Below are 19,988 nucleotides of genomic sequence, written 5' to 3' on the forward strand. Positions count from 1 at the left end.
CAAGTGGAAGGGAAAAGGGTGTGGGTAGTCAATGTGTATGGTGCTCATGATCATAAGGTAAGAGGGGAGATATGGGAGTGGGTTGCAAAGTTGGATATTCAATGCCCCTACATCCTTGTGGGAGACTTTAATATGGTAGAGAAACAAGTGGACAGGTGTGGTGGAAGCACTTTTTTGATGGGTCAGGAGAAGATGAAGTGGGAAAGGCTTAGAGGAAAGATAGGACTTGTTGATGGCAAGGAGTTGTACCTCATACCTTTTATACTAGAGAGGAATCTTGCTCAGCTCTGTCTGATCATATGCCCCTAAAGTTGTTTGTGACCCTTTCTGAAGAGGCAATTAGAAGATTAAGAGGTAAGGGTGGTGTGGATGGATCTTGGGGAGGGTTTGCTAATGGAATGCATGGAATTATCAAAAGAGCAAGAAAACCAAGGGAAGAAGATAAGAGACAGGAAAGGAGGGAATTGATTAACCTAATGGGGAGCAATTGCAAGGGAAGAGACAGAGGGGAGATCTATCTGAAGCTAAGGTTAACCAATATGTTTGGTGTCAGGCTCAATTGAGGAAAGAAGATGACAAGCTAGCCAAGGGGAAAGGGGGAATAAGTGGAGAGACTTCAATAACATGAGGAAACCTGCCATGTATTTATTTAGATTAGCTAAGGAGAAAGGGGACAAGGAAGTGATAGGGCAGATTAGGGATGAGAGGGGTCAAGAGATTGGGTTGAGTTTCTTGGGGCGACCTTGAGCCTAAAGGAAGACAGCTCTCAACGAAGGTATCAGGCAGAGGGGAGTTTGCTTGACATGATCGATAAGAAGGTGGAGATGGATAGAGCTAAGTGGATGGAGAGAGAGGTGGAGATGGATAGAGCTAAGTGGATGGAGAGAGAGGTGGTAGAAGAATGTTGGATTTCTTTATAGAAACTTGGGAAGGAAAAATCTCCTAGGGTGGGATGGTTTGACTATGGAGTTCTTCATTGCTTTTTGGCCATCCCTAATAGATCTGGTATGGATCACATGTAAAGAGGCATTTGCTATAGGGAGTATGGTCAAAGACCTGAAGAAGGGGATTATGAAATTAATTCCTAAGCAAGCAGCTTGTCCTCACAGGTTTAATCATTGGAGACCTATCACGTTACTCAATCAGCATGGTTTATAAGATCTTGGCCAAGGTCATTGGAGACCTATCACGTTACTCAATCAGCATGGTTTATAAGATCTTGGCCAAGGTCATTGCCCTGAGGATTAGCCCTATTCTATAAGAGGTGATATCTAGGAGGCAATATGGGTTTATTAAACGGAGGTCCATCTATGACAACATATTTGTTGCCTTGATGGGTAAGGAAGTGGCTCAGAGAATAGGACAGAATTGTGTAATCCTGTAATTGGATCTAGAGAAAGCTTATGGCCAAATTTATGGAGAAGTTGGGATTTGGAAGTGGAATGGCCACAAGCATTTACACTCTCACTATAGGGGGTCACTCTAAATTATTGTTGAATGGCAGACTAGTTGGGGGGGTTGAGATCAATAGATCAGTAAGACAGGGTGTCCTTCGGCTCCCTTGTTATTTGTCATTGCTTCACATCCTTTGATAGAAGCTCTAGAAGATGCATGTTATTTTTCATTGCTTCACATCCTTTGATAGTGGCTCTAGAAGACACATGCGAAAAAGGGTTGGTGACAGGTTTGAGAATGAGGAATGGGGATCAGCTGCTGCTACTGGTGGTGGTACAGTGTTTTGCACATGACTCATTACTTTTCTTAAAGGCTGATAATGATAATGTAAGACATGCTTTGCAAATAGTTCAATTATTTGTTAATGCTTCTGGATCCAGATGCAACATTCATAAATCCAGAATTATTAGCATGACTGAAGATGATGATTTTGACATGGAAAGATGGGGGGGTGTGAGGTGATAAGGAAGGGACATATTGTTAGGCATTTGGGGATTCCTTTTGGAGTTGGGGTGAGCAACAAATATGTAGCTATTTGGGCAATTGAGAGGTTTTTAAATAAGTTGAAGAAATGGGAAGGGATTAGGGTGTCTTTTCATCTCCTTTTCATGACAAGGTGGCCATTGTCAATTCAGTTTTGAATGCATATGCCATGTTTCTATGTCCAGTGGTGGTTGACTTCAGAAAATGTCACTGGAAGACAATCATGGCTCCAATTAGGATATTTATTTGGAAAAACAATAGGAGTGACAAGAAGTATCTAGCCTGGTTGGCTTGGGAGAAAGTTAGCTTGCCTAAAAGCGTGGGAGGACTTGGAATTCTGCACTTGCCCACTCATGCCAAAGCCAGAGTGGAAACTAGATTACCTAAATGCTTATTGCAAGAGAAAATTTGGTCCATAATGGTAAGAGAGGTGTTAGATGAATCCAACGTGCAATGCAAGGGGAGGTGGATTGGATTGGATTGGAAAGCCCAGTTGTTCTCTCATGCTCCATTGAGAATTCAGAGCTCCCCCTTTTGTAAGTTCCTTTGTCTTAACTTGAAGGAGGTGGTGGGATTGATGAAGTGGGAAGGATGTACAAGGGCCACAAGAAATTCTCTGTTTAGCTTAGGATTATGGTGGTCTCATAATTTTACCCCTCCATTAGCTCAGTTGGATGTAAGAATAACCAAAAGACTAAATAATAAGGGACTGAGACGGATTAAAGATTGTTGGGATAGATCTCAGGTTGGGGTGGAAAGAGTTGGGATGAGTTTGGGTTATAGCAAAGGGACTTACAGGTGGTAAGACAACCCTTGGAGGATATTGGGAAGGGCTGGGTTTCTACTGCCTTTAGTGAGGCTTGTTGGATGAAGGGGACTGGACTTGGATTAATGGGGTCAAGTTGGGAGGGTGACCACCAAGTGTCTGTATGAGGAGATGAGCAAAAGTGAGATAAATATGATGTATATTGTAACAAAATCTCCAGAGTAAGATGGAGTTCAAATACTTGGAAGAAGAGGTGGAGACTGTTGTGGGGGGGACAGATATTCCTTTGAAGGCACATACCTTTTTGCGGAGAGTTTGTATGTGGGCTCTTCCCCTTGGATACAAATTGCTACCTGGAGGAACTTTACTTCTAGGGTGTGTCCTAGATGTGGAACTGCAGTTGAAGATGGTAGACATGCCTTCTAGGGATGCGCTACTATTAGGGGGCTGTGGAGAAGAATTGATAAATTGGTATCCTCTGGCATAGGGGTAAAGGGGACTTGGGGAGATTGGTTGATGGTGGGGAGACTGACAGAAGAAGAGGGGGCAATTAATCTAGTCTTCAACCTTGTTAGATATAGCTATCTTTGGGATATTTGAAACTCTAGAAATTGGCTAGTATTTCAAAAAGGATTAGGGCAAGGGTTGGATGCTACAAAGTTGATGTATAGATATGTGCATCAGTGAAGGTTTGTATATTATGTAAATAAGATGAATGACAATTCATTTGTAGAGGTAGTGCAGGCTCTACAATCTAGGATAGGATGAGCCACTTTCATGCTGATGAGATGATTGCACATACTAAGGTAACCTAACCAATTATTGGCATGTGGCAAGGCTATGCAGGGAAGGATCTGAAGGAAAGCTTGCCAAAGTTTGGACCTAAGATTCAAAGATGGTATCTAAAGGAGAATCCTATTGGTATGAGACGTGATGTGAAGATCTGGACCAAGAAAGAGTTCATGGAGGAACATACTCCTAAAGGGTGCACTATTGAGTCTCTGCTTGAGGATGGCTTGCAACTGGGGTATCACATTTCTTAGGAGCATTCATCTTTTGTTTGGGAGGGCGAGAAGTGGGATCAAATTTGTGGTGTACTTAATAGCGAACTGTGATAGGATTTGAGTGGCCACCGTAAAAAGTAGACTACTGGATATGTTTCTGCGTAGTTCATGATACCAATAGTGTGAATATACTAATACCTTGTACGAATGTAATACACACTAAGGTATAAGTGGACTAAGGGTTATAAAGCCATATGTAAAGAGCCCTTAAATTATGGACTCATTCTTATATAAAATCCAATTTCTCTACATTTTTAAAGACTTTACATGCTGTGCCAATCTAATCGAGGATGCACCTTTATCTTTTTAAAGGTTCGAAAAGATAAGAGGAAAAGAGGGCTCAAGAGAATCTTGTGAACAATGCTAAGAGACCACTATCATTGTGGAAGCAAATGTAGATGGCTCTATCTTGAGAAATTATACTTGTTTGGGACCAGTCGACAAAGCCAAGTATAGTATAAGGCTTGACTCCTCATTCTACTTTTTTTTAAAAATAAGAAGAAAAAGGATGCCAAATTTGAGATGGCAAAGGAAGGTGAAAGAGTATGCTAAAGGCCTTTCAGCAGTGCACTTAGGACCTCGATGGAGATTGAGTTGAACCATCCGATGTGATTTTGTACTGGAAGCCAGTACAAACATCAACTCTGGCGTTGGTGTTTTGATATGCCCAGTGAAAACCACTAGGTTTCTGAGAGAGAGAGAGAGAGTCTGTGTGTGTGTGTGTGTGTGTGTGTGAGAGAGAGAGAGAGAGAGAGAGAGAGAATTTTGAATTTTCACCATCAGGTTTCACACTGCTTTGCTCTTAGGGGTTGGTTAACATTGAGGCTTGACCTTCCAATATTTGTTACAATGTGAATAACCACCTTAAAACCACCAAGTCCGTTTTTGCTTCCCTTGCAAGAAATTGTTCAATCAAATCTTGAATCAAAACAGGACAACGTAAGTTGGGCTACTTGTTCTTTGTGTAGACCCGTCCTAGCATGCATAGACAATCACAGTTCGATGTGGAGCAAGGTCAGCTCAGCTATGGGGCTCGCCAGAACAGTGGCAAGGCTAGAAAAATGTACTCATTGTACTCTCTACTAGGAGGGCTTGTCAATGGTAGGCAAATTGACGACACTGAAGAGTGATGCTGATGAGGGATTTGATGAAAAGAATGGTGTGTTTTATCGGCAAATCCATGAGAGAATGAGACACAGGAAAATAAATGAGTGCAAGTTGTAGAAAAATGAGTTTCTTATACCAAATTTCAACCCAAGTTACATTAGGACCTCAACTCTATTCGGCCCTGAAACACAGCATCCGCACAGGTGCACGAAAGAGCTTAGAACTCAATAGCTTTCACACCCCCCACAGGATCTCAAAGCCATTTCCACCATAAAAGCTCCATAAAATGAGTGCAAATTGTAGTTCCTTATCCCGAATTTCAACCCATTCGACCCAGAAACACAACATCCGCACAGGTGCACCAAAGAGCTTACAACTAAATAGCTTTCACCCTCTCAACAGGAACTCAAAGCCACTTCCACCATAAAAGCTCCCTTCCTGTCTCCATGTTCTGCTAGCTTCGCACCAATCGTCCAAAATTCACTCCACCTAAACAATGGTATGAAACATGCTCGTAGTTGAGGTTCAAATGGCAGAAGCATTAAAATTTGGCCTCTCCATTCAATCTGTGCCAATTTTTGGCACAGTGAACTCGTCGAGAATTATATGCCACAAACCGTTTGTGAGGTTGAGGAGGGAAGAAGGGAGGTGGTAGGCGGCAGTGGGGCCACAAAAGTGCTACTGAACTGCATCCACGACATAGTTGATAGTGCCATGGAGTAGCCCAACGTTTGCAACTATACCATGCAGGGAGGAGTCTCGAGTTAAGGCAAATCTGACCCCAACAGCCTCTAGCCTTGTCTTTCAAGATTTTCATTTTCAACCTTGAAATAAAGCCATCAGATTCGTTTGGGCTCATCACAATAAGGTTAGAATAGGCAAAGAGATGCCTCATCTATTGAAGAACAGGTTCCTTGAGTGGTTTGCCAGGTAGGGATACAGTAGAGTAGAGTAGCTGCAGCGTAATATATGAGAGGTTTAAAACTACTGGAACGAAAACATTCAAGCTCTTAATCACCAACATTACTAATTTCTTGGCCAGACCACTCATGATCTTCGATACATAATGGATAAGAATACAAGATATACCACACTGCTTTCAAATAAAGCTCAGAAATTAAAAATTACACAATATTGCTGAGGCCACAGCAAACTTGACATAGACAAGCCCCTTGTTTGATGGCATTATGTGCTCCATATAAATGTTGTTTCTTCCAAGTTGTCGCAGGAACCCTTCTCACAACTTTGTAGACTAGGTAGAATACTTTCACCTGCATAGGAGCATCTTGCTGTCACTTCATACACTACAACATTGGTATTCTTTGGTTAACCCCATTTGATTTTGAACCCACCGCACCCTACAACTAGCTTGATAAGGAGTCGCTGGCTTGCCAGTATCATGCACAATTGCATCCAAGCTGGTGCCACCTTTGCTGCAATGGTTCAGGACATTTTAGCTTGTCCGCTCCTTATTGTAGCCATTGCTGCAACAGTCCCATTACATGAGTGAAGTTTGCATGGCTTGCAGCATGCCTACTCTGCATGAATGAAGTTAACATTCACCATTCCTCTATTTCATCATCACAGCCAGACATGTCATCAATCCTCCTCCTTATGTCTATGGCCATTATGTCAGACAAAAGTTCTCGCTCTTGGGATGAAGCCAGTGCTATATCGGGTTCATCTTCACAAATTTCTGTGTTGAGTTCTGAGATCTCCTTCCAAGAACATGGCATTTGAGATTGGAGGCAAGTACGACGAGAAGTGGAGATCAAATGCTTGTAGTATGGTTCACACTCAGTGGCTTGAACAGCATGCGTGACCATTGTCAGGCTCTCCATGTTAATAGCCCATGACTTTGCCCGCAACACAGCCTGCTTGAATGTCAACAATAACCTACACAGTTACGAGCTGAACCCAGCAAACTAAGATTATAGAGCAAAGTAAAAGAGAATCCTCTTTAAACAAGTCCCTTGGATGTCCATGGGCCGTTACCCAAGTCATTATTGGACGATGCTGCCCACAAGGGGTAGAAAGTTCCAACCCCAACATCTAAACATAAAAGTATAACCACCAACAATAGATTTACATGATCTGAGGTCAGATGAAACCTTTTTCTCATTTGAAAGCCGATCAACCTGTCGCATTACCGGAGCCCGTAATGATTGCCACCTGCTTCATTAGAAACATTGACTTGAGCCACATGATGCAACAAAACAAAGCCACTTCTTACTTTTTTTGGATGAGCTGCATCCAATACCCATAAATATAGAAACAGACTAATGGCATAGTGTATATGACACAACCTGTGCTTTCCTGGGTGTGTGTTTGCAAACAAGACTCCTCGTGCAGCTACAGATCCAGCCACTGCTTCAGTTATGTGGCCTGGATCAATCTCATCTGAGATTGATAGGGCAAAACGAGCTGAACTTTTTGGTCCCTTGTACTCGAGGCCAAGAAGGCAATCCACATCACTAAAATATGACATGGAGACTGAAACATCTTCTATACCTTCCTCGTCTACAAACTCCAGCACTGCATCAGACGTCTTATGTCAGTAGAACTACAGCAATCTTAACATCTGTAAACACCCAAAAGCAAATACAAACCACACATTGATCAGCTAAATCAATAATGAAAGCTTCTACATGCAAATATAGACAGATGGTTTTCTGTTACTCTGCATGTGTTCTGACATGCATGGTGCAGGCAGGCAGGAAGGCACATGCGTGCATGTAAATTTTTATTTTATTTTTTATTTTTTATTTTTATTTATTTCATTTATTTAAAAAAATTTGGGGGGAGAGTAAAGTAGATTACAATTCTCGTGTAGAAATGATAGAAAGCTGCCAGCCTCAGTGTGAGATTGTGATAACAATATCTCAGGTGCTTCCATGTTCAGAGGATGTCTCTGAAGGTCATCTTTGAGAATCAAATTGATGCTGCCCTTACCTGCCAAAGGATTAAAAGGATTAAAAGGAATCGTAAATCTACCATCAAAAGAATAGCACCAGTGCCCATACAATCCACGAGACAGCTCAAATCTGTTACTCCAACATTAGTGAAATCCACACCAAAGATGCCCTATCAACAACATTCACATGTGTGTCTTGACAAGCAATAATTAGATACAATACTCAGCTACAGGTAGTGCAACCATGAGCTGGAACCTGGAAGAGCCAGTAGCCCCGACTGATCACCGAGCAACTCTACAAGCTTCAGCGCCATATGCACATGGTTGTCCCTTTGTGACCCGCATGTAAAGGTCTTGAGAAATGACTGAGCTTGAGAACCCCACATGCCATTGAATGTAGTGTTCAAGACCATTTAGAAATCAATCAGCTTGTCACAATCAAAAAGAAATCTGTCCTGAGTGAAACCAAGGGCTCTACAGTTGGGAATTCAGCAGATGCCTTTTCTATGTGCAGGTTTCCCCACAGACATTCAAATTAAGCTTTAAATCGAACTGACAAGAGCTCTATAATCCTTCTGTCAAAGCACAACAACAGGCCACCAGAGGGGTATCTACTTAAGATACTCTAGAAAGTGCTCTGCATACAGTGGCTGAGAAGAAGGCTGCGACTGCTACAGAAAGTATCAGAAGGCATTGTTGGAGGGGGCTTTGAGGGTCTGCCTGCCTACTAACCTGGCCATTCACCTTGTACTCTGGAAAATAAGGGCCTTGAACACAGCTCTTACACTCCCTTTCTGTTGCTGTTTCCCTATCTGCTGTTCAGCTCACATCCTAATCATAAGCTGCTCTCGATGCTCATGCAAGCACAAATGCACCTCACACCCACCCACATGTGCGCATGCTCTCGATGCTCATGCAAGCACAAATGCACCTCACACCCACCCACATGAGACCTTGCACACAACAATTTCTACCAAAGGGATGAATCAAGAATTATTAAATGCTTTTTACTCTGCTAAAACTACTTGAGTCCACTTGAGAAAAACATACACTACCAGCAACATTTTTTTTAAAGGAAGGAAGCAAGCACTAGAAACTATTGTTGGAAGTATCCAAGCTCAACTCCCATGCATGGGACATGCAGCAAAAAAAAAAAGCCTTACTATCTGGAGGATATATACAGATCAAGCAACATAAGCAAGTCAAGCCTCCCTTCAATCCAGTCTCCTTAGTTAGTAGTCTTCCTTGATGCAAAAGATACAGAACCTGAATCTTTGGCTTTCTCTGTGAGCCTCTTGTTGTATAGCACTTTCCCCAATGCATGAAAAAGGGAGAGCAAACCATCGCGGCAACCAATTGATAAGTTGCGCTCAATTGAAGGTACAGTAAAATCCACATTCTGTAGGGCTTTTTTGTTTCGGGATCCACCCCTTGAAACCTTTCTTCTTTTGGGATTGTCAAGCAAACTTCTAGCCCCACCTGGATCCCAAGTGCACAAGGTTGAGTTATGGCCAATGCATAGAAACTGTAGACAGTGTATTGCATGCCTAATGTCACCTCCACAGCTTTCAGCAATAAAGGACACTGACTCTGAGGACACCATGCACTTTTCTGTCAACAAAATCTTTGTAAGAACTTTTCTGATAGCATTAGCTGTGATTGGGTTGAATGTTATCTGCAAAAGCATATCAATACATGCTACTTCATAAAACCACTTGATGAGTGCAATTCATGCTCAAAACAAACCAAACAAACCCTCAACTTTGTGTAAGTTTTGAGGCAGCCTTATGTAATTAAAATACATAGGTGTGACAGCACCTTCAGAGCTCCCCCACTTTCTAGTGCTTGTTGGATATCTGCAATCCGAGAGCTTGTTCCTTGCCCATTTCCTTTGGTTTCAAAAGAATCGGTAATGATCACGATTGTTGGAAACTGTACAGACAAAGCAAAGTCGTGCAGGAAATGGCACAGCTTATTGGCAAACTCCCTCCCATGCACTATGGGCAGGTCATCAAGCAGAAGCACCTTCGACTTCCCACTAGGTGCGGGTCCAGGAGAGAGAGGCTTATTTGTCTTGTCGGGCAGCACTCGAACAAGAGGTAGCAAAGGATATTTTTTCACTTTTTCCAAAAAGGCTACAAACTCGTTTACCTTCGACGTGTAGGGAACATCTGCTTTCAATAAACAAACAAGTCAATCTATCCTAGAAATACAACATCATGACAATCAACATGTCAACAAGCACAACACTGGCTATGTTCCGTAAGTGCAACCATATTTAGTACCAGGATTTACATGGTGCAAATGTTCTTTCCAAAGAGTTGGGACGGGTGGGTCCCATTCACAAAGCTCTGCATCAAGTAAATCCACAAGAACACGAACCACTGCCTGCTGTCACAAACCATGTTATTAACCATGTCACTCGGACAACCACCATATACAATACCAAGCCAATTGATAACATGAAACTTATGAAAAAAGCAAAAAACTAACCGTCTTTCCAGCTCCGGTGGGTCCTGAAAGCACAAGAACATTGCCTCCGGCACGCAACTGCAAGAATCAGAGTAGTCAACAGAACAGTGAAAAATTCACTGGATCTAACAAGATTTTCCAGCTAAGAGTGGCTTCACAAGTCCAGCAGAGCCAATTTCACTTGTGGGTCTGGAATGTCCAGGAGTTTTGATCTTCCCATCGTCTGCACCCAGCTTAGAGGATTTCATCCAGCATTGTCAGCTTGAACAACGCACAGGCAACCCCCAAAAGGATTGCAAACTAGACCCATGGTACCATGCAATAATCAAGAGGAAAGCTTTAACCACTAGACCACTTAAGGCTGTGATTAAAGGGGTCCACCAGTAGATCTGGACCTTGTGAAAGGGGGGGCTGACAAGGAGGGAAAGGAAAGCAGACCACGTTTTTGAGCAGCCTTATCCACAAACGCATCTAAAGCCCCCTAGCCCAAAAACTGCAATTCAAATTTTAGCTTTTCAACAGCAAAGAAACACCTTGCCTACATTTTGCAATTTAGCTTCCATCCATTCACGAACATCTGCAACCTGTTGCAGGTTCAATAGTCAGAAAATTTTTATGGGCAATTCCACCAAAAAGAATTTAACACCCACTGCAAAGACCACCACAATGGCTTCTGAACAATAGCATTAAGCATAACGAAAATGCCAAATCCGCAAACCCATCAACCAATGAGCACAACCACCAACTAGACCTTTCTGTTGTGCACTGCTAGATCAGAAAGCTCCTTAGGACAATATTTTTCAGCCCAGGGTTGCATGTTTGGCAACTGACATTGGGATTCCACACCTTGCATTTCTGTAAACAAAACAAACATTAGCTTCCACACCACTCCAAATACAATGGCAATCAAGCATGCCAACACCCTAATAAAGTGCCTTCAATAAATTGCACATCGGAAAACCATTTTATTATCAACACATACAAAGTGAACAGACGAATGCAGCAATTGGACCAAACCCAAACTTCAATCATTAGGTCTATCACATGCACTATGCACTGTAGTGCATGGTGACAAGATGGCTCATCATCAATGCAACACTGTCCAGCAACAGAACCCTTTAGGATTTGATACTTGTCATACACCCTGACCCCATTGTAATCCTCAATCCAGGATATGTCAGGCACAAGTTACGTAGGTCATTCCTCAACCTTAGAGAGTCAGTCAGTTAGTCAAAGTCCCTTAACCCACTTGGAGAGAATCATTCATGCATATAGAAGTCATAGAAGCCTTAGGGTTTGCATCAGAACATGTTTGCATTTTGCATACATTCATCCCATATGCAATAGACCATCTAGACCATTGCAAAAGCCTCATAATATCATCCAAGATTTTTCCCATATTTTATGAGCATTTTATCATAATATTTCAGCATTTATTCCATTAGCAAGTAGTGTAGCATCTTATGCTACAGTCAGCCAGCTTTTATAGGCAGCCAACCAGCAAACTTGTGCATATAAATAGCAATCGTTGCATCATTTTAGCCGTTCATCATCCAATCACTCAAGCGTTTCATCCTTGAGCACAAGGAGCATCCACAATTTGTCACGATTGTGACGTATTTATGTATCAGATTCTCTCTTCATTGCTGATTCCGGTTGCAGATGCAAAGAGTAACCAGCCAAAGGGAACCCCTACCCTCGACTGGTTGCGACTCTTCGCCAAAGGATGTACCTCTTCATCGAATAGCCACATCCCTTCGAGTCTCGACGAATGGTTGTATCCCTTGATGAATGGTTGTGCCTCTACATCGAATAGACACATCCCTTAGCCTAAAGTTGTACCCTTTCGTCTAAGGTCATGTCCTTTCATCAAAGGACATGCCTCTTCAAATGTGTCTCTTCATCTCCTATATAAGAGACCTATTGTACTCAGTTTAACACAAGAAGTCAATTCAATCTTATCTCAAGTGTTCTCCTGAAGGTTCTTGTTCTAAGTTAATTACTTAATTAGTAATTAGTACACAATATGCAGGATTAACAATATAATCCTCACAGTGGTATCAGAGCAAATTTTTTCCTACCCGTGGGTTGTGAAGCCCTCACCCTCTCCGCAGCACTCCCTCATCCACCTCTCCTCTCGGTGTTGTATGGAAGAAGCAGAGCGATGGTGGACTTGGCGTGAATCCTTGCTCAAGGTAATGTAAACAAGCACACAAGGTCTCACACCCATACACACGTATTGTGTGTATAGCAGAGAGGGACCCCCTGCTGTATTTCCGGAATACCCTCCCTCCCTGCTGACCGGTGGTGTTCGGCGTTCGCACCATGGCGGGAACTGCCCCTTTCACTACTGAATATGGAGCCCCCCCCCCCCCCCCCCCCCTCTTCACCTTGTTTGCTGCCAACGTGCGCTCTTGCTTGCTGAGAGTGGCTGCCGGTCGTGAGCTCTCATTGATCCGTCCACCCGCCGACCCTGAGTCCACCCGCCGACTAGCGACTGCCCGCCTATTCGCCTTGCTGGTGGCACACCCTTCAAAGCGGCGCACCCTCCAGTCGGCGACGTGATCCAGCCTTCGAAGCGGCACATCTCCTTCCATCCAGTCGGCAACGCGTCCTGGCCTTCGAAGCGGCGCATTCCTTGCGGTCGGCAAAGCGTCAACCTTCAAAAAAAAAAACAATACACAACATTAATACGTGCATTGCCACGTGGATCATCCAAAAAAAAACCCACAAAACACCCAACAGGCGTACGTAACCCACCGGGCGTGCGCTGGGCGTCCGTTGGGATTTGTTGGTGTGAACAGCCGAATTGGGCGATTCGAAAACCACCACCCGCCCCCCCCCCCCCCCCCCCCCCCCCCCCCAGCATGCCGCCTTGTTCTTCCTCGCCTCCTTCTCTCCAGCAATTAGATGCCTTTCTTCCGGGCTGTTTGTGGGTTTTCCTAACCTTGCCGACACCACATACTCTGTGTGCTCTCGCCCTCTACATGCATGCTTCATGGACAACTTTCCGGAGGAACCCGACATGCACATCTCTTACCTGAGTTACATCGACGAGATCCCCGAGGCTGTTCTTCCCGAACACAGTCCTCCTCGTGCCCTCACTCCGGAATCAGTGCCACTACCCGCCGATGTTGGGTGGATTCCAAGTCTTCCGACCTCTCCTATCCCAGCATCCCCGGCCTCTCAGGTGTACCGCATACATGTCAGCACCTCCGAAAGGCTTTTGTTGTCCAGTGTGATGCATGTGGAAGTAGCATTGCTGCAGTTCTCATGCAAGAGAAACATGTTATAGCCTATGAGAGTAGAGTTTTGCAAGATGCTGAGAAGCATTTACAGGTGTATGAGAAAGAGATGTTGGCTATAATTCACGCTCTTTCTACATGGAAACACTACTTGCTTGGGGCTGATTTTACTGTACAGACAGATCATCAGACCTTGCGATATTTCCTCACGCAGACTAAGCTTTCAGAGAAGCATATGCGTTGGGCAAACTTTTTGTCAATGTTTCACTTCCAGATTGTGCATGTGGAAGGCAAAAAGAATGTAGTGGCAGATGCTTTGTCACGCAAGCCACAGGTCTCTGCAGTTTCACTTGCTTATCATCATAAGCTTGATGAAATGAAAGAGCAGTATGCCCATGAGGATTTTGAAAGGTTGTATGATCAGATGTCTGAGAGTCAGCGCATGAGCACTATACTCTCAGAGATGGGTTTTTATTGATGCATGGCAGACTGTGTGTTACCAGGCCATTGCGACTCAAGGTTATGATTGAAAGTCATGCTCCACCGTATGCAGGTCATAGAGGTATTGACGCCACGGTCAAAGCAGTGGAGACTTTCTTTTATTGGCCAACCTTGAGAAGAGATGTTGATGCCTTTGTGAGGCAATGCATCGTATGTCAGAAGGTAAAGTTTGACCGTCAGAAGACACCAGGGTTATTACAGCCTTTACCTATTCCGGATAGACCTTGGGAGAGCATTGCCATGGATTTTGTATTTGATCTTCCACGGACACAAACGGGAAATGATGGCATCTGGACTATCATATGCAGGTTCAGTAAGCAGGCACATTTCATTCCCGTGAGGAAGACAATTAAAGTGGATCATATGGTGAAGTTGTTCATGGCGAACATCTTCAAGTATCATGGCTTGCCTACATCTATCATTAGTGACCGTGATCCACGAATGACGAGTTTGTTTTGGAGAGGGTTGTTTGACAACATGGGTACAACTCTCAAGTTTTCATCGTCATTTCATCCACAGACAGATGGTCAGTCAGAAGAGGCTAACTCTACAGTGTTGGATCTTCTCAAGTGTTATGTGTCAGAGCACAAGCAACAATGGGAAAAGTATCTTCCTTTGGTGGAGTTTGCATATAACAACACTGTACATAGCTCGACAGGGCGCCTTTTGAGATTGTAGAAGGAGGGAAGAAGGTTCCACCCATTTTGCATACAAAGGATAAGATCTTTGAGGCTGATCAGTATGTGGAGAGCTTGGATGAAGCTTATTGGAGAGTTAAGTTGGCCCTCCAGAAAACTCAGCAGAAGCAAAAGAAAGCCGCAGACTGTCACAGACGTGATTTACAGTTTGCATTGGGTGATTGGGTTCTTTTGCGCTTTGAAAAGGCTAGACTCAAGAAGATGAAGGGTAAAGAGCGCTTATTCCCTAAGTTGAGCATGCGATATTATGAGCCTTTTCAGGTTTTGGAAAAGATTGGTGAGGTAACCTATCGTTTGAAGTTACCAGATCGCTGGAGGATTCACAATGCTTTTCACGTGAGTCTTCTTAGACCTTTCCGTGGGGATGTGCCCGAGGATGTATCAGATGAGGCTCAGCCGGAAGTTGAGTAACTTGATGAGGTTCTGATTCCAGAGCAGATACTGGCACATAAAGAAAGGAAGGTACGAGGTAAAGTTTCCCGTCGCTATCTTGTGAAGTTCAAGAACTATTCACTGATGGATGCGAAGTGGATGGAGGAAGGTGACTTAACAGATTCACCTCAGGTTTTGCAGCTTTATCTCGATGCCTTTGAGTTAGAGCCGACTCTTGTTGTAGCTCATTCAGGTTCAGCAGAGCATGGGTCTGGAGCATTACCTGATGCTCAAGAGGGGGGTAGCACCTCCACTCCCTTGATTCAGACAGGCTCAGATGACATCTAGAGGTCGCTTGGTGCAGATTTTAACTCACCCGAAGGTACTGAGGCTGACAGTACATCTGTTTATGGGACTTCTATGATATATGTGTACTAGTCACATGGAGATTTTTGTGGATATGTATGGTTCACAGTGGTATACAACTTGGACTATTACTATGCCATTGGTTTGCAGTGAATGTTGATACATGTGTATGGCTTAGAGAGATTGGGACGCTGATCTTGCCATATTGTATATTTCACTTTGGATATTTTGATGCATCACCAGAATGCAATCGAGGACGCTTGCCATTTTTCAAGAGGGGGGTATGTTATGGCCCTGTGAAAATGGAACAGTACAAGTGTGGGCATGGTGGTTGCAGAGTCAGAATATTTTATGATTCACATGGGGGGTGCCCGGACAGAGTTTAAGATGTGTGGACATCCCTAGGTGTAAAGGGGGGAACTAGAAACATTAAACTTTAATGTTTATTAAAGTTTGCCCCTAGGCCTTAGTGGCCCTAGGGAACTTATTAAAGTTTGGGGCCCTAGGGATTATTTTGGGGGAGAGTCACTCCACTTTTGGAGTAAGTGTATCTCTCTCTCCTCTCTCTCTCTCTAGCTTTTGGAAAAGAGGGAATCGTGGAGTTCAAGCGCATGTACACAAGCGTGGAGAAGTGGAAGGAAGAGGCGACTGCTGGAGATTGCTGGCTGCTGTTTGCACTGTGCAAACCAGCCGTACAGCCCTGTACGGACAGGCTGCAGGCTTCTTCTTGGTCCACGCTTCACACAGGACTTGCTGCTGATTCCTTTCTCTGCTGGATTCTCTGCGCACAGGCACTGTGCAAGCTGTACCAGCAAGTACACAGCCAGTACAGTACTGTACGGCTGCCGTACAGTGTACGGACAGCCAGGTACAGCAAGTACAGCTGCTGCAGGCGGCGTAAACAGGTGCTGGACAGAACTGTGTACTCAGATTCAGGCAGGTACAAGAGTGGACAGCAGACTGTTTGTGCAAGTACAACTCCTGGCACGTATCCCGAGGTGGTACAGACGGGTACAGTGCTGATTTTCAGATCTGTATTTTCAAGGACAGCATAAGAGTGAACATCAGGAGGAGGGTACAGGCAAGTACAAGCACATGTGTGAAGCAGGGTTGCGGATACAAGTGCCTGCAAGTACAAATTGGTGCTGTTGCTTCCTCCAGTGTTGTTTCACGAGCTGAACTTGGTAAGCTCCGTTTCTGTTCATCTATCTCTCTTTCTACTGCTTGATGTCTGTTGCAGATATGAGTTATCTGGCCCCTTGTGAGAGGAGGGGTATGGCAGATTGACAAGGGTTGAGACAGAGTTTGGACAGCACATGTATGTTTGAGCTGAGATGATGTATCATGCACTTGAGTTATGCCAGATGTATGCCCATGGCTGGCCTGCTTAGTGATCTTGGCTGATCAGAGGGAGACACAGTGTGTTATTTGGAGACACAGATCTGTGTGCATAGATCCTCTATGCTAAGAAGGATTTGTGGGCCGTCAGATTGGATATACAGGTGTAAACTCTTGGCTGATCTTTGTGTTGTACTCAGCCATTCATTTTATTATAATTGAATAAAGAAATACCGCAAGGGGCGCCAAGCTTTGGGGCCAACAGGTGTCGTTGTGTTTTCAGATTTGGGCACTCTAGCTCCAATCTGTTTTGTTTTATCTTCTAGACTACAAGTGGACGGGTGATTGCTAATCTACCGCACTCTGGTTTTCTATCAGAGGCCGGTTTCAATACAGAAGACAGTGTGAGCATTTGAATGACAGGATCCTCCAATACGAAGACTTCCGTGGCATGTTACACATCCAGTGTAATTGCCCGTAAACAGGGATGGGCACAATCTTGCCACACTTGGATGGCCTCCAACATCGGCCAAATACACGTGTGGAAGACCTGGGAATTTGAGTGTAAGAGGAAAGTGGTTCCAATCTTCTTCAATAGGGTCAATGGTGTACAGTGGGAAGAACATCTTCTCGGGCCCAATAGGAATGGGCTTCCCTTCGGCACCTCTAAGGCTGCTTCCTCAGCATCGAAGTCAACTTGGAAGAAACCTTTCCCAAGCAACCTCACATTGGATGTGACCCGAGAATATTGGGAATGGGAGTCGTTTTGGTGTTTTTTTCAATCTTGAGGGTTACAAGCTCGGCTTTTGTAAAATTAAAGGTTCACCGGGCCGAGGGGAAGGGGGGGGGGGGGGGGGCAAGGGGTGAGGTGCGCATGGGAGGGGGGATGATTAGCTATGATGCTAGTCTAAGCGAAAAATGGCCGACTTGAACACTAAGAAAAACTTTCCGACTCGGGGGCTAAACAGGAAAAGGGGGGGGAAGGCCCAAAACCAAGGCCGGGCAGCAAGCCGAGGTAAGAAGCAAAAGGGAAGAAGAGGCGGGGCAAAAGGACTCAAAGAGGGGGGAGAGGTGGAGAGAGGAAGGAGCAGCACAGGAAGGGCGGGGGGAGGGGAGAGAGAGAGAGAGAGAGAGAGAGAGAGATGCGGCGGGCAGCAGAGGGGGCGAATGACAAGCAGCAGGAAGGGGGGTGGGGAAGGGCGGCAGAGAAGGGCGAAGTAGGGGTGCATAGAGGGCGGAGCAAGGGTCCACCAAGGAGGAGAAGGCAGGGGGGGTGCAGCACCCAGCAGCCAGTGAGCTTCAGGATCCCAAGAGCCCTACCTTTGCAAATCAAGTATATATTGCCCATTTGAGAAGATACCGAATCTCTACAACACACAGTTTTAATTACAAGAATGCTTATTCAACTGCAACGATGCAATGATGTATAGGATTGATAACCTAGGCATAGCAATTGTCTATTAAACAATCTTTTAATGTGTGGACAAAAAAGATAACAAATCTATGGATGAAAGATGCATAGGCTTCATGCGCTAGTTATAGTCAATGATGCATAGGGCTTGATAAAGCACACATAAGTCAATTCATAATTTCATCATGCCTACTTCATTAAAAATCAAGCAACGGGTGAAGTTTTGGACGTCACTAGGACCCTCGTTTTCTTGTAGTCCTAGCACATTGTGGTTTGGTTTTTGAGCCCACATTCGCTTTTTAGATTTTTTCGCGTTTCCTTGAACCTTTCATACCATCAAGTTGCAAAGATCCTTGTACAAACCATGGCAAAAGGGCTCTCAACTACAGCCTTTTAATCTCAGTCTATCTAACCCTCACGCATAGTATCATCCACATACTTTTGGTAGGTGGGTGTGGTTTTTCTAGGAAAAAGAGAGAGAGTACATCTGTGAGTTACCTGTGGTAATGCCGTGATTTGTACAATGGAGGTCCCTGCATAAACCTGCTCCTAAGTTGATGCTAAGAGAATCCTCCCTCTCTGTATAAGGCCATAACATGTCCTGCTTTATTTTCTTTTTTGTTAATTTTGAGAATTTCTTCAGAAGAAAGGAATACCTGATCGTTTTTTGTGTGATTGCATGCTGGGATAAACCGGACTTCCACCCTGAGGAATACACGAAGGAAGAATATAGGTGCCCCGCATGCCGGGAAAGAAAATCAACCCCAAAACAAAAAGGAAATTCGATTTAACAGCGCTCACCTGCGGAACGAGAGGCGGTTTTTGAAAAGGTAATATGCGGCCGCCGCCGTCGTCGTCGTCGTCGTCGTCTTCGTCATCCGATATGACTATCATGTGTCTGCGTTTTACCATGAGATGGCAAGGGAGCTTCGAAAATTTCCTCTGTTAAACAGAAAAGGCGGGGAGGGGAGGAAGTGGGTGTGGCGTAATTATATGAAAAGTAAGGGGAAATAGGCACCAAAATCTTTTTTTGAGTTTGTATTAATTAATTAGCGAAGAGTTGAAAGGTTTTGTAAATAGGGCACCAAAATCTGTGGGGACTGAATCAATTTGGAAATAGCAGTTTTTTAAAAAATTTGGCGAGAAACACCGGTTTATATACCACCGGACTCCAGTTACAAGGACGCGCAACACCGTAGAGAGCGCGGATCGAACCCGCACCACCGGCTGGGACATCGTCCACTTTAACCACTCCACTACAGCCGTGTTCGCAAAAAATCGCAGTTTTCAATCAATCTACTGTTAGCTTCTTTAAAAAGCATGTCTTGACAATTTTTCTTCGTCTCTTCTCGAAGGCACCCTCTGTCAAGCTTACCTCTGTCCCCCACCAACAGAAATATCGGCACCAGTACGTCCTTCATCTCTCTCTCTCTCTGTGTTAGAGCACATGCAATATTGGAGGTCAAAGCAACTAAGGAGTATAGCATGGCAAGTCATGTAGTTGTGAGGGCACAGGGCATGGTCCTTCTACAAAGAGGCCGAGGAGGAGCATGGCATGGTAGGTTGGGGAGGGTACTTTCTCGAGGAGGAGGAGATGGTGAGGAGGAGGAGTAGAGGGGATAAGAAGAGGAAGAGGAGGGGGGGAGGAGAGGGGATAGGAAGAGGAAGAGGGGGGGGGGAGGAGAGGGGATAGGAAGAGGAAGAGGAAGAGGAGGGGAGGAGGAGACTTGAAAAATACACTTGTGCGCTACTAAATATCGTATGTAGGTGATGAAACTTTATAAGCATGGGGGGGT

General features: G+C 44.4%; 1 protein-coding gene across 9 annotated transcripts; it reads right to left on the minus strand.

The window, feature by feature from the left end:
* Positions 1 to 5,885: 5,885 nt before the first annotated feature.
* ATRAD17 (RADIATION SENSITIVE 17) lies at positions 5,886 to 19,278 on the minus strand. Of its 9 annotated transcripts, none has more exons than XM_086819717.1 (13): positions 18,994 to 19,171; positions 18,849 to 18,897; positions 18,691 to 18,771; positions 11,013 to 11,116; positions 10,804 to 10,845; positions 10,283 to 10,339; positions 10,075 to 10,177; positions 9,608 to 9,960; positions 9,056 to 9,464; positions 7,696 to 7,827; positions 7,182 to 7,410; positions 6,987 to 7,047; positions 5,886 to 6,749 (listed from the first exon to the last, which is right to left on the minus strand). In XM_086819717.1, exons 1-13 carry the CDS (start codon positions 19,102 to 19,104, stop codon positions 6,435 to 6,437), a joined length of 2,046 nt encoding a protein of 681 aa, XP_086675843.1. In that variant the 5' UTR covers positions 19,105 to 19,171; the 3' UTR covers positions 5,886 to 6,434. The 9 variants fall into 9 exon arrangements, with proteins under 9 accessions (XP_086675843.1, XP_086675842.1, XP_086675841.1 ...); XM_086819716.1 differs by having other exon boundaries at positions 10,075 to 10,180; XM_086819715.1 differs by having other exon boundaries at positions 10,795 to 10,845.
* Positions 19,279 to 19,988: the final 710 nt, after the last annotated feature.

This window comes from Cibotium barometz, chromosome 25, assembly GCF_041138505.1.
Source record: "Cibotium barometz isolate CiBa-2024 chromosome 25, ASM4113850v1, whole genome shotgun sequence".
Lineage (NCBI taxonomy): Eukaryota > Viridiplantae > Streptophyta > Polypodiopsida > Cyatheales > Cibotiaceae > Cibotium > Cibotium barometz.